Genomic DNA, 14,151 nt, shown 5'->3' with positions numbered 1-14,151 from the left:
CTTTCCAATCCCTCTCCACTCCCCCCCCCCCCCCCTGCTCCCACCACCACCACCACCACCACCACCAGCAGCAAGCTCCCTGAATGTGTGAACAGGTCTAATCACCAACCACCAGGCACCTGCTGGGCCCTGAACATCTGCTGAGTGAATAATAAACTGTACCCTCTGCGGCAGGGTGGGGCAGAAGACAGAAGCTGGCCTGTGAATCAGGAGCCCTGGGCCCTGTTCATGGTTTTGCTCCTGACCTGGTTTGTGACCTTGGCCCAGGGTACTTCAATCCCTGGGCCTATCTCTTCATTTGAAAAATACAGAGGTAGAACCAGGTAATCTTTAAAGCTCCTACCAGCAGAAACCTTCTGTGTCAATGCAGCAAAGACAGCAGTAAGTGCTCTCCATACTACAGGGTCCCAGAAGATGCACAGAATCAGCAGGAGAGGGGATCAAAGGCAGACCCATAGGAGGAAGTGCCGTGAGTCACCCTGTGGCTACCTCCACGGCTGCGCACCCACAGGGGGACCTCCTCTTCAGTCCACAGGTCCCTTGGCTTCCAAGGGACTCTTTGCCCAGTATTTTCCTTCAAGACTCAGGTACATACCACATGAGTTGAGGATCGTGTTTGGGTCCATTATCCCACTCTTACCTGGAAGAGTCTCCCAGAGGCCCAGACCCTTCTCAGAAGGGGTTAAGCACAGGCCAGTTCCCTTCAGCAAGACTTCCCCAAAGTTCCATTTGCCAGTGACCTCAATCTCTGCTCTGTACCAGGGCCCTACTTGCCCAGAGCAGAAGTCTATTCCAGGGCCCGGGGCGCTCTCTAGAATGCCTATTGTCCAGCTCCTTCCAAGAACTAATCAGCAGGCTGATTAGCACCCACAGTAGGTGACGGAGGCACCTTCCTGACTCTCCAGGGAAACCCACCTGCCAGGTTCAAACCTTGACCTTGTCCCACCCCAGCCAACTGGTGCTAGGACAAAGAGATTCCTGCAAAACCAGAAGCTGAATTTCACTTCCAGCCCTTGAAACTCCTCCAGGTTAAGCTGATATCAATCCTAAGGAACAGGTAACTGAAAGCAATCAGTTCAACTTGGGGCAGGAATCCATGTTGGTGACTTCAAGCCCCAAAGTAGGTGGCACAGCCCAAGATCAACTACTTAGCCTACTAAGCAATCTTTGCTAAGGACCAAAGCCCACCTACCTTTATAGAAAGGGGGTTTATGTTTGAGGACTAGAAAGTGGGTAATTTAACCAACATTTCAAAACAAGGTCAAATTGATTCAATCGACAATCCCATGGAAGGTGACAGCTCAAAAAAGATCAAATCCCAAACTAGTAACTATTCTATCCAGTTCCTGTTGGAACCATCTATCTGCACAGCCAAGGTAGCTGTAGACAGCACCTCATTTCCCTGGCCTCTGCTGGATTCATAAGGAACTCCTGAGTAGCAGGAAGAGTTGGCAGGCAGAGAGAGAGGTTACAGGGCTCAAGGCTGTGATTACTGAGCTTCAGGCTTCCAGAGCGCCAGCTATTCAAGTAAGCCACCGCCAGAAAAATGGCAGCTTCTCCGTCCTCTAGAAAGGCAGGGCCAGACAGAGCGAAGAGCCTCGGCTTGTGTCAAGCCTCATGGTGTATAAATCTCCTCTGATGAGTTTAATTATGGCAGAGTTAAGTAAAGGTTTCAGGGATACGGGCCAATCACAATAAGGGCAGAACCAGAGCTAAGAAAGGGCCGGACAGAGTGTGAGCCAGCCCAACACAGGAATGACGAGGGGCTGGGGCGCAGGACAAAAGCAGAACCAAATTCAGGGGTGGGGTGGGGTGCAGTGGGTGGGCAGGGATCCAGGATACATTAAGAGCTCAAATCCTTTAGCCTAATGTCCAAGCCCCGCACCACTGGCCCCAGGCTTGTACTCTGGCCTCATCTCTCACCATTCAACACTCAACTCTCTGCCCCAGGAATAATGAACCCCTTGCACATCCCAGAGTGTCACCCTGCCCCCAAACCCAAAGTCATTAACAGGAGTCCCCTGACCACAGGGGTACTTTAAAGCCCTTCCCCCAAGGAAAGGCGAGGAACACTTCAGGGAGAGCTCAAGGCCTGGCATTCCGAGAAGCTCTCCTCTACAACCAGAGGCAGGCGGGCTTGGCTCTGCTGCACCTGTAATCACCCCTCCTCAGGGTCACACGTTGGGGAGAGATACAGACAGACAGACAAATCATCACACACGCGGGCTACAAGCAAGGGAGTGACTGTGCACTGTCATCTCTCAGCCACCAGGAAAGATGTGGAAAACCCCTGCTCCTAAGACACCACCACTTCCCCAGCTTGGGAATCTCTCCTGCTCCTTATGTGGCACCGGACTCCAATACTTCAAAAAAACAGCATGAAGTTTTTCTCTGACAAAATTTGGCCTCACTCTAATTTTTAAATGCCACTAAGCACTTTTAGGCTGATCTAAGTGGATAATTGCAAGATCGCAGGGCTCTCTTTTTTTTCTGTTTCACCAACTTTTAAAAGATAGTTTGTACTTTGGGCAGTCCTTATTCCTTTTTGGAAGCAGGCTCATGATTTTTTTTTATTTTTAAGGCAAGTGTTAAGTGTGGGGAACTGACAGGGCCACCTTTTAAACTAGAGTAAACAGCAGTGGGCAATCACCGAGCAGCACAGAGCGGGGATGGGGGTGCAAGATACAAATCCACTTCAGGCTCGAGCCCGGAAGGGGTCCCTAACGCTCCGGCCCCACGGTCACAGACAGGAAAGTGACAGCCCCACAAGCTCCACAGCCCCTACACACACACACACACACACACACACACACACACACACACACACAAAGTGAGGACATACACGCACAGCGGCAGATCTACAGTCGCAAACAAAGCTTCTCCGGCCTCCCTCCCGCCCCGCCGCTAGGACTGTCTCCAAGCCCCCTTTGACTCCTCACCCGAGCCAGGCGTGTCTCAGGGCAGCCCCCAAATATCGCAATCTCTCCGCTGCCTTTCACGCTGATTCTGATTGGCACGCAATTTCACGGGAGCAGCTGACAGCCTACGTGTCGCTCAGCCTTCTGGGAGTTGTAGTCCATTTCTCTGCTTTCTGGTATTTGTAGTCCGTTGGAGGGAATCCTGTAGCGAACGCTGTTCTTGGTTTTTAGGGAGCGTTCACCTGGGCTTCGCCTAATTGTCCGGCTTCCTCACCTCACACTTCCATCCCACACATACACCCTGCTCATTGTTGGGGTACTTAATACTGAATATTTAGCGAGCCTCTTCTATGTTTTAAGTGCAGTTTCAGAGATGAATCAGATGTGTTTCTTCTCTAGAGACAAACAGGGACACAGAAAATTACAGAATAAGGTCCTCCATGAGGAAGTAGAGGGGCCTAAACACCTAGAAGCAGGGAAGGCCTCTCAGAGAAGGAGTCACTCAGGGTGAATCTCTAAGGATGAGCAGAAGCTTAGATAGGCTGCCAGAACAGCAGTCCAAGTGGAGGGCAGGGCACTGGCAACGGGAACGCATCAGGGGAAGCAGGTTGGGTACACTTCACTGCCTTCTTCATTCTCCAGCACCGCGGGCTCTGGATTCCCTTGTGTTCATTCAGGCTGCTCAGTCAGCTGCCAATCTCCATTACAAGAGCTGAGTGGGGCCCTCTCTCTGCCCCTGCCTTTGCCTGCAGGGACTATCTGGACCAAACCACCCCTCACCCACTAATATAGCTTTCTGCTTCCTCCTCGGAGTACTCAGAACCTCTCCTCCTCACCGGAAGAAGGCCTACTCAAGGCTGCCTGCCTCAGAGAAAGAACCACACAGAGGTGACTTCTGGCCCCTGGGAATGACAGGCTATAGACCCACCCTACCTCCAAGCCCCACAGCCCACAGTGAGGCTCCACACAAGCCCATATGAAGACACATGACACAGCAGAATACACATGGCCAAATGTTCCCCTTTATTATAGTTCACTCAGTTACCATAGACAGACACACTGGCTCAGGCAGGTCAACTGCCAGATGGAGAATGGTCTGTGTCTCCTAGAAACAAGGAGAACAGTGGGCACCAGCAGAATATAAAAGCAGGTCACTGGCTGGTTGCAGACCTGAGGATTCCCAGAGCTGACCTGGGTTTTCCTCCACCCCACATCCACAACCATCCAGCAGAGATTAATCTGTGCCCAGCCCCCACCCCTTTGATCCCTCCCCAGGAAAGTGCATGGTTGCCTGGAGACGTAGCATCCCAGGGCCTGGACAAGCTGGGCCACACACAAGCAGCAGGCCTCCCAAAGGGCAGAGTCAGGGCATGGCCATACAGGTCTGAGCCAGGAAAGAGGAAAGGTAGGGAGGGCAGGAAATCGGTGGAGGTGGCAACCAACAGCTCATGGATCCTTGGCTGGCAGCTGGACCACAGGCCTGGAGCTATCAGAGACTAAGAGAAAAGGAGCCAGAGGTCTGGGGTGGGAGAGAGGACAAGGGAGCAAGAGTCCAGACCAAGGGTCTCTTTTCAGGTACTAGGAACTGTGACAAATGCTTTCCAGAGAGAAAGTGGTAGAGGAGAGAGCCAATCACACTCGCCCAAGCAAATGGGACCATTAGGAAGAGAACTTTCCAGAGGCCCTGGCTCCCCTTTTAGGAAAATGAAGTATTTGGAGCTGGACCAGGTGCTGGGTTCTAAGCTGGAGACAGCCCACAACGGCCAAGCAGGGTTTGGTTTTTCAGGCCAAGTACCCAGGTAGGAGAAGGGATAGTAGGAAGTGGGCAGCTGCTCCTGGAGGGAGAATTCACTCCTCTCCGGGCCTCAGACAGCCAGGGACTTTACCAGTGACATTCTCACAAGGCTTGGAACAGAACAGCCCTACCGGCCTGAAATCACTGTCCTGGAAGGGAAAGGGGTTCTGTCAGGTTGAGGAAGTGCCAAGAACTAAGGCCAGCAGGCAGAAGGGAACACGTTATCTTGATTTGATTAAAAAAAAAAAAAAGCCACAGAGCCTCTGTTCCCACTGCGCCTAACCTGAAATCCCACTGCAGCCATTGTGCCTGCAGATGGGATTGGGCCTATGCCTCTTCCTGGACCCTGAGTTCAAGTGCCCAGAACTGCCCTGTGATCAAGAGCTAGCTGGCATGGGGGAGACATGCTCCCCCCTCCTTGGGCCCTGCCTGCCCACTCCTCTGATCTTCCCTCCAGGCCCAGCCCTCCGAGCCTGTCCCTTCTACCGGACCCACACAGAACAACTACTGCTGCCGGGAATCCAATGGTCGGTCACTCAGAGACACTTAATACCTCCCAGTAGGCTTGAACCAGACAGACCTCACACAGGAACCAATAATTATTTACATATTCTCTGCTCTAGCTGCACCTCTGCATGGAAATTGCCTGAACACCACCCAGCTCTTCAGGGAAGGCAGTGGAATCCGCCCTTGTGGATAGAAGATGCCACCTGGTACATGATGGAGGTAGGACAGGAGCATCAGGCCACAGCAGCTGGGGGTTTGGGGAGGGACACAGGCAGAGGGGCTTGAGGGGGCTCTAGGAAGAGAAGGAGGGGAAGCAGGGAAAAGAGGAGCCTGCCCCTACTGGCCAAGCTCTGAGAGTCAGGGAGATAACCCTGCATTGCCATTCCCTAAGAGTCAGGTGCCATGGGGGGTTCTGCATCTGTGTGCCCTCCCACACAGGGCTAAAGCTCAGCTCCTCTGTCTGCTCCCTTGATCTAGGAATGGGCTCAGTCTCAGGAGCACATACAAATAGCCTTGGGGAAGACAGAATAGCCATATGGGGAAGAGAGAGACCCTGGGCAAAAGAAGAAACCACAAGGAATGTGACAGCAAGAAGAGAGGAGAGGAAGAAGAGGTTGAGGGGGAGGATATCCCGATCAGGAGGAGGAAGAGAGGGTCCTTGCCTGTCCTCACCCTCCCACCCACTACCACAAGTGCTTCCCAGTAAGACCAAAAGTGGAAACAGCTTCAGCTCATAATCCTGGGGATGGGGCCAGGCTCTCTCTGCTGTGCCTCCCCCTACCCCAAGAAGGGTCGGTCCTTGGGCAAAGTCAGAGGGGGTGGCCTGGGGGAAGGAGGGGGGCTGGTTTAGTTCTAAACATACATCTAGCACCACAACAACAGAGACCTCCACTTCACGCTATTTCACAAGGGGACATGGACATAGCTACTGCCACATGGGACAGCTCCACGTGTGGCCCACAGCTTTCAAAATGCTCAGAGAAGAATCCAAGAGGGTGGGGGTATAGACATATACATACATACATATATACATAGACATAGACATAGACATATATATATACATACATATATATATATATATGTATGTATATATATATATCTGATTCTTTATACAAAGTGGGGCAAGAGAAAAGGGAAGGGGAAACCCTGCTTGGTCACCACAACAGATGATGTGGCTTGAGCCCCCGTCCCACCAGCCCCCAGCCCTGCCTCCCAGGAGGCTTGGCTGGCTCACATCTCATTGGAGTATGTGTAGCTGGGGGTGGCGGAATACTGAGTCTGCGGCTGATTCACGGCCCCCTGGGCCGCCCCCATGGCTGCATTCTGGGCTGCTTGCTGCACCTGCGGGTTCTTCCATGCCCCTGTGGTCCACTCCTCCTGAGCTTTGCTGAAACTCCCCCCACTGCCCCGGTAGAATTTATGAACCTGTAGGAGGAGGAACACAAGGAAGGGTTAATCAAAGGGAAAAGGTAGGCCATCCAGAAAAGACATGGGAGCCAGAGACAACTCGCTGTAAATGCCAGTCCTCCCTCCCACCCATGCTCTGTGCATCAGGAACAAAGTCCACGAAGCCATTCCATAGTGAGTCCCTGGGAAGACTTCTGGGTCCTCCTATCATTTGAAAGAGGGGTTGCTACAGACCATAGTCTCTTTCCAAAGCCACCTTCTCACCCTTGAGGTGACCACATACCATGCTGAGGGCGATGAAGGAAAAGACAGCCATGACCGTGAACATGATGGTGGGAATGAGCATTACCACTGCTGAGCCAATGTTCGTTCCGAAGAAGGAGATGGTGGCAATCCAGCCGCTGTAGGAAGAGGCCAACTGTGAGGCTGCCCGGCATGGAGAGGGGTACCTAGGAGCCACCCGCTAGACACTAGAGCAAGGGATGACCTCATTGTCAGAGGCAGGGACCGTATCACTGGATGCAAAGGGACAATCTTACTAATCCCAAAGAGCCTGTGTCAGTGGTTCAGGAAGAACCCTCCCCATGGCTCAGGAGATGAGCTCCTCAGACATAAGGTTTCTTTCCCTTGGGTTGTCTCACGATGTCTGACACCCCTCAGTCCTCAAAAACCACTACAAGGTTCTCCTTCCCCTCTGATGCTGTGGCTGTGTCTACTACACAGGTCTGAATCCTCTCACATGTCCAATAATTCATTGTATCCCCACAGGCTAGGCAGCTTAGCACACAGAGGTAAGCAAGGACACACCCAAGATGCCACCCATGCCAGCCCTGGGTTAGTCCCAGATACCTCAGTCTCTTACCAGATGCCCCAGCCTGGGATGCCCACAGCCTGAATAATGCTGATGACCAGCTGGGCCATGAAGGTGAAGAAGAATGCCATGAAGCTGAAGGAGCTGTCAGTCCTGCAACAGAGGAGATGGCTCCCATCACTGGAGTAGAGGGCCAGGAACTCCCTGCCTTCGGGGCTCCCAAGCCCTTCCAAGTTGAAGTGAGTACACAATGGACAGAAGACATTCAAAGGCCTTAACTGAGAGTCCAAAATGGGACAGCACTGACCCACGGATCTTTGTAGGATTCCATGTGTTAGGCCTATGTGTGCAACATTACATAGGGAGATATCTCTTCATGAATGGATCACCCACTGGTACATGGATGGTTGGCACCGAAATAGATGGGCCCATTGTGGCAGGAATAAACAGCTCCACTGTCAAGGGGATGAAAAATTCCACTGAAACCAAAACAGCTAGGTCCACTGGTACTTGATGGATGGTCCCATAAGCTTAGAGATAGAAAGTCCTATTGGCACTAGAATGGACACCCTATTGGCACCAAGAAAGTAGCCTAATTGGCACATAATTGGATGGTCCAATTGGCAAAGACATTTGAGGCACTATGGATACGCCACTGGCCCCGAGACAGATAGCCTTGTTGGTATATGGATGAATAGTCCAATTGGCACAAAGATTGAAAATCCCATTTAATACAAAGTAGACACCCACTGGCACCAAGACAGCCCCTGACACGTGGATAGGTGTCCCTTTGACACAGAGTTGGCTGACCTCATTAGCACATAAATAGTGTCAGTGATATATGGGTGGCTGGTTCCATTGGTATATGGATAGATGGTCTACTTGGCACCAAATCAGCTAACCCCATGGGTACAAGGATGGGCAGCTCCACCAAGACAAGTAGCCCCACTGGCAAAATGTAATGTGCAGCTGCCTGGGGAAGGTGAAACAAAAACAGACCTGTTCTCTGTGTTGCCCCCACCCCAGCCTAGAGCTCCCAAGAAGCCCAAATCCTGCCTGGCAGTCTGAGCTGAGGGTGAACAAGGGCAAGTGAGTTTGGGAGACGTCAGGGGGTAAAAAAAGGTGAAAAAGTATGTAGAGAAGAGACAGGGGAAATGAGCAAAGAGGCAGGCTAGGAGCCAGGGTCAGCACCAACCACTACTTACTTGAAGGCTTTGTAAATGGGCCGAAACCAGCAGACGTAGGAGCAGGGTGTGAAGAGGATGAGCCAGAGAAAGGCGAGGCCAAAGTTGGTGGCTCCCCCGCCTCCGATCAGCCACGCGAGACAGCCCACCAGGTTCACGGCCAGCGTGACGCTGTTCACTGCAGACCCAGGAGCACATGCACACAAAGAGACAGATGGCAGCACGCACACAGACACCAGGCCCATGCAGAGACATAGACACGCACACCCATAATTCAGCACAGACCCACAATCACACACATGCAAACAGTGCAAGCACAGAGAGATGTGTACACAAACACACACGCAAGCCACATTTATACCCATTCACACCCACATCAGTGAAGACACACACACACACACAGAAGGAGTACAGAGTGTAAGAAAGAAAGCTGGGAGCTCAGACCAACCGCCTCCCCACACCCTCTCCTGGGGACCTGAGAAATCTGGAGAACCAACAGCCTCCGGGACAGAAAGCCGGAGCCTCAGCCCAGCAGGCCTGGCTGAAGACCCCACAGCCTCAGGGGAGTAGAAATGCTCATCTCCCTTCAGCCCCTGGCCCTCCCAGACCCACAGCAATCACCAAGGCCAAGGCACGGGAAACCCTCCTTCATCTTCTCGTGCAAGGTAAGAGCACGAATATGGGAATGGAAAAGGTCTTGTGGGAACATTTATTCAAGCCATCGTACCATCTGCCTGCACTTAAGTGGGGCAGGCAATGGTGGTTGGGATCTCTGTCTTTATCTAATCCATGTCTTAGACAGCTAGCGTTCCACCTCCTCCAAGAAGGCTTCCGTCACTGCTGCAGCCTTACTCACCTCCCATCCCTCTGACCTCCTACAGACCTCGGCTGCTCTCATGGTTCCCCAAGTCCAAATCCCAGCCCATCAACCAGACTAGAAGCTCCCCAAGAGCAAAACCCAGGCTCCCTCTCCTCTGTGTCCACATAATCTAACTGAACCTTGGAATCACAGTATTACTGAGTACAGCCAGCAGGGACCTCAAAGACTCCTCATCTGATGCTAGCACTAACACACACCCAGGTCTTCTGACATCAGGGTGCTCCCTTCCTCAAACATTAGGCTGAGTCCCTTTAAGGCTCCACAGAGACCTGCTGAGTAAACAGAGGTAGGTGGGGTCAATCTTAGCCTCAAATAGCCAGGCATCTATGGTCCTGGCTTCTGAATAGAACCTTTAAGCATCTTAAGGGTTACATACATTTCTTTGGGAACACAGTATCTGGCAGGTGCCTAGAGAGGACTTAGGAAGATATTTATAGCTCTTAAATCCAGCTCCTGAGTGAGAGCTTCTCAGGGGCAGAGTTCCCAGAGCCCAGGGTCAGGTGGAGTGCTCCCCAGGTCTGGCCTGACAGCACTGCCACCTGTGCACGTACACCCACCCCAGGCGCCTCATAAAGAGGGTGAGCATTTCTTCCTGTGTGTTTCAGCTGCATTTCCTCCATCCCTGTTTACTGCCTCTGAATTTCCTGGAACCTTGGTGTTCTTACTGATTTTATTTGCACCTGTTTCTATACTATTCCCATCTCCCTCCAGCCCAGCTGAGCTAGTGCCTTTGCTGCAATTATTCTACAGCCTCTTTGGAATGAACATCCACTGACTTGGCCACTCTCTCTCTAGCCATCAACTTTTTTCCATCTCTCCTTCTCTGTTTGCCTAGCTAAGATTCCTTACTTCATTGCACTCATTTTCTTATTCCCTCCCCTGACCTGTCTTCTGGTCACATTCACCCTGGATGAACTAAACTCCCACCTGGACCTGAGCTGAACATTGCTAGGAAAAAAGGAGCTCCCCAGCCCCCAGAGAAGCCTGGTAGGACTATAAACTCATGACAGCCAATCTCAAGTGGGCCCTACCATGGCCCAGAAATATCAGGGGTCATGTTTCTTTGGGTAGTGTTCCCACCCTCTGTCCACAAAGGTGCTTTCATTTGAATCCCAATCTCCTCAAAGCTCCCATCCCCACTTCTACACATTTGATGGAAAAAAAGTGGAAGCCATCAGAGACCACCTACTCATTCTATTCCCAACCTCTACAGACCTCCCAACACCTGCCCCATCCCTTCCTTCTCTCATGTTACGTGGGGAAAGATGCCCCCTGGTTGCCCAAAGGCCAAGCCAGGACTGGAAACTGAGTCTGTCTGTCCCCATACTCTCAGGATTCCATAGAATCTGCTACAGAGAGCATTCTTTACCACCTTCCTAGCACCACAATCATCTCCCAGGAAAGCAGCCAAGTGCAGGCCCGGCTCAAGGCAATGTCACACGTGGCATCACGGCTATGGTCACCCTGTGGGTATCTGGGGTTCTTTGGGCTGGTACCCAGCAGAGGACTGCCAGCCTACCCTCCCTGCACATGCCTAAGAGGTACCTTTGAACAGCCTGGGCACAGCCAAGTGCCATCCCCCTAACATGATACCTGTCCCACCAACTTGCCACAGACCATCAGAAACTAGGGCGTTTAAACTCCTGACCCCAAAAACTTAGAACGTTCAAACGCTAGAGTCTTAGTAGTACAGGCCACACCGCACAGAGCTCCTTGGAAACACAGTGATCACTGAGCCAACACCCTTGATCTACAAATGAGGAGCCTGCTGCTTGGGAAGTAGAGCGACCAGCGCAGCTTGATCCCCTGTCACCCAGCTCCCAGTTGAATGGTCTTTCCTTTGAGCCATTTTCCAGAGAAAGCAAGGAAAATGAGGCTTTGAGGGAGGGATCCCTCTCCGAGTCCAGAATTCTGAGGTCCTGGCAGCCACCTGGAAAACGACTCCAATGGGAAGGTGAGGGAGGGCAAGAAAAGTGGAATTACACTGCAGACAGAGACCCCTCCCAGATTCCCTGTGAATGGGAGAAGGGGGTGAGAGCAGGAGAGGCCTAGATGGGGGGGTTGAGGGAAACTGTGGCCCAGCTGAGGAGTCAGCCATGGGAGGAGACTGCTGGGAGTCGGGTGGCCCATGCAGATACTGCAGGTGGGGCTGAAGGAGGCTGGACTGCAGGCACCCGCCCTAATGCCCCACACCCACCAGCCTTCCTCCATCCTCCACACCCCCAGCTCGCCCACCCCATCCCAAAGCACTCACACATCCAGAGGTAGTAGAGGCGCTTGGTCATGCTGAGGTGCTGGGGAGGGATGTCTGCCTCAAAGTCTTGGTAGAAACATGGCTTCAGCGGGATGAATTTGGGCAATGGTGGGAAGTTATTCACTTTCTCTGTGGGTAAGGCACATTGCACGGCATCATTTTGAATGTTCCCCTCCCCAATGATACTGGATTCAGTATCATTCCTTCCCTGGCCTGGGCGGCCTCGTGGGCCCCTGCTATCTCCACCCAGCCATTCCTGCTTTCCTGGGTCTGCGTGAGGTTCCCAATGTAACCACAGTGTCACTGTCTCTCAGAAGAAAAACAATAAATGCTGTCCATCGGGGTGCAGCACCCTCCTCAGTAGGGAGCCAGTTCCAGGCAGAGGAAGCAGGACAGTGAGTATGGAAATGGGGGTTCCAGCCTCCATCCCAATATTCTGCTCTTGGGCAAGTCACCACCCCTCTCCGGACCGCAGTTTATGCAGTGGGACAAAGGTTGAACTAAAGAGTCCCTAAAAGCCCCTCCAGCTCTGTACCTGAGCCTTTGGGAACCAGACAACTCAGAAACCAGAGGAGAAGGTCTCAGAGCATTACAGAGCAATGGTGACAAAGGGGATGGGGACTAAGCCACCCATGCCGCTCATCAGTCAGACTGCCAGTAAGACCAACATATCAGGGTGCTTGAACCCTGGTCCCCAGGCTCAGAAGTCTGACAGAGGGTTAGACCGTGTCACGTTGAGGGTCTCAGATAGACAGGCCTCAGTGGGGGACCAGGGAAAACCTGGGGACAAGAGGGCAGAAAGAACCTGAACTCCAAATACTAAAGGGAGTAAGGGGACTAGGAAACGGCCACCCACTGTATGTCCTACCCACATGGCCTGCCCGCTCCTTACCTGCCATGATGGCACCAGTCAGCCCAGCAGCCTGCCCACACCTCTTTGTGCTGAACTGGAAGGAAAGAGAAGCCAGAGAAGGGTGAGGATCATGGCCGGGCCGAGCCAGGCCCCAGCTGGGCTGGGAGTTCCCTGGGGCAGACCCTGCTCATTCTCACACCATGGGATGAGCCCCACAGAGGCAGCTCTCATCTCACAGAGCCACCCGTCTAGTCATAGAAAATCCCCTCCAGGGTAGGGAAGGAACCTGGGAAGGGACCCCATGCAGGAAAGGGCAAGTGACAGAGAAGGCCTGCAGGACCTGAGACCTCTGAGAGGGAATCCGAGGCCTTGACCCGGGCCTCAGTCACAGGTTGAGCTCCCCGCTCTGTCCTGCCTTTATCTTCAGTCTTTTCTTCACTAACTGGGAATTTATAATCTGTCAGGCACTGGGGAGATGGCATGAGTAAGATGGGTGTGGTCCCTGCCCTCTGCATGAAAGAGCCAACAGCCTCTGCAGTATATAACGTAAAAGGGAAGGATGGCTGCTATGAAAACACACAGCATAGATCAAGGTGATCTAACCTGGTTTGGGAAGTCACTGAACTTTAGTGTAAGCAAGAGTAAAATGCTGGACGCAACCTAAATGCAACTGTTTGAATGGACTATGGTGCATCATTCACTGAAGCCCTCCATAGATGTGAGAAAGAATAAGGATGATGTCTATGAACTGCTATGGAGTGATTTCCAGGGCACACTGTCAAGTGAAAAAAACAAAGTTCAGACAAGTATAAACAGTATGCTACTTTTTATGTAAGAAAGAAGGAGAAATAAGAACATGCATATAAATTTGCTTATTTTGCAAAAGAAACACAGAAAGAGTAAACTAGAAATGAATGAAATGGTCACATGATGGAAGGGCTAGGGTGAGTAGTGAGACTAATCTGGGTAAAGACTTTTCCACACTTTTGTACAAATAATGTCTTACATAATCAAAAACTTATTCAGAAAGAAAAGTAAACCCTAAAATTAAAATAAACAAAAACAAACGAAGCTAACTGCAGAGCAAATTGATAACACAATCACACAGAAACAAGAACTGTCCAAGTAACTTGTCACTGTCCTCTGTGTTCTCTTCGAGGGATACATTTCAGGGACAAAAACAACTAAAAAATATCTTCTATATTAGCAGGTTCACTGTTACCATTGGTACTAATGTGGTGATCCTGGAATGTTGTCATATTTACTACAGGAAAAAAAGCATATGAGGCCTGACAATTAAGTTCGCGAACTCATCCTAGAAAAAGTGCTACATACCTCATATCACTATTGTCACCTTCGAAGTACTCCCCTTGGGAAGCTATGCACCGATGCTAGTGCCTCGTCCACCCTTCAAAGCAATTTTGGAACGCTTTTTCTGGAATGGCCATCAGAGCTGGTGTCGCATTACCCTTGATGACCTGAATGTCATCAAAATGTCTTCCTTTCAATATTTCCTTTATCTTCGGGTAAAGAAAAAAGTCA

At 51.5% G+C, this 14,151-nt stretch overlaps 2 protein-coding genes across 6 annotated transcripts in view; both read right to left on the bottom strand.

The window, feature by feature from the left end:
- The window catches only part of PPCDC (phosphopantothenoylcysteine decarboxylase), a 24,411-nt gene extending 20,582 nt beyond the window's left edge, over positions 1–3,829 (bottom strand). For all 3 annotated transcript variants that reach the window (XM_019667947.1, XM_019667948.1, XM_019667949.1), the window contains exon 1: positions 2,940–3,829. The gene's annotated coding sequence lies outside the window, so the exon portion shown is untranslated. The remainder of the gene's footprint in view (positions 1–2,939) is intronic.
- A 91-nt stretch (positions 3,830–3,920) lies between these two features.
- Positions 3,921–14,151, bottom strand: part of SCAMP5 (secretory carrier membrane protein 5) — a 21,700-nt gene continuing 11,469 nt past the window's right edge. For all 3 annotated transcript variants that reach the window (XM_019667942.1, XM_019667943.1, XM_019667944.1), the window contains 6 exons: positions 12,649–12,703; positions 11,757–11,885; positions 8,644–8,800; positions 7,490–7,591; positions 6,911–7,028; positions 3,921–6,645 (listed from right to left, as the gene is read on the bottom strand). In XM_019667942.1, the coding sequence (XP_019523487.1) occupies positions 6,451–6,645; positions 6,911–7,028; positions 7,490–7,591; positions 8,644–8,800; positions 11,757–11,885; positions 12,649–12,703 (756 nt within the window). In that variant the 3' untranslated portion in view covers positions 3,921–6,450. The remainder of the gene's footprint in view (positions 6,646–6,910; positions 7,029–7,489; positions 7,592–8,643; positions 8,801–11,756; positions 11,886–12,648; positions 12,704–14,151) is intronic.

This window comes from Hipposideros armiger, unplaced genomic scaffold, assembly GCF_001890085.2.
Source record: "Hipposideros armiger isolate ML-2016 unplaced genomic scaffold, ASM189008v1 scaffold_511, whole genome shotgun sequence".
In the NCBI taxonomy this organism is placed as follows: domain Eukaryota; kingdom Metazoa; phylum Chordata; class Mammalia; order Chiroptera; family Hipposideridae; genus Hipposideros; species Hipposideros armiger.
The sequence above is the reverse complement of the archived record's forward strand: the minus strand, read 5'-3'. Positions and strand labels throughout refer to the sequence as shown.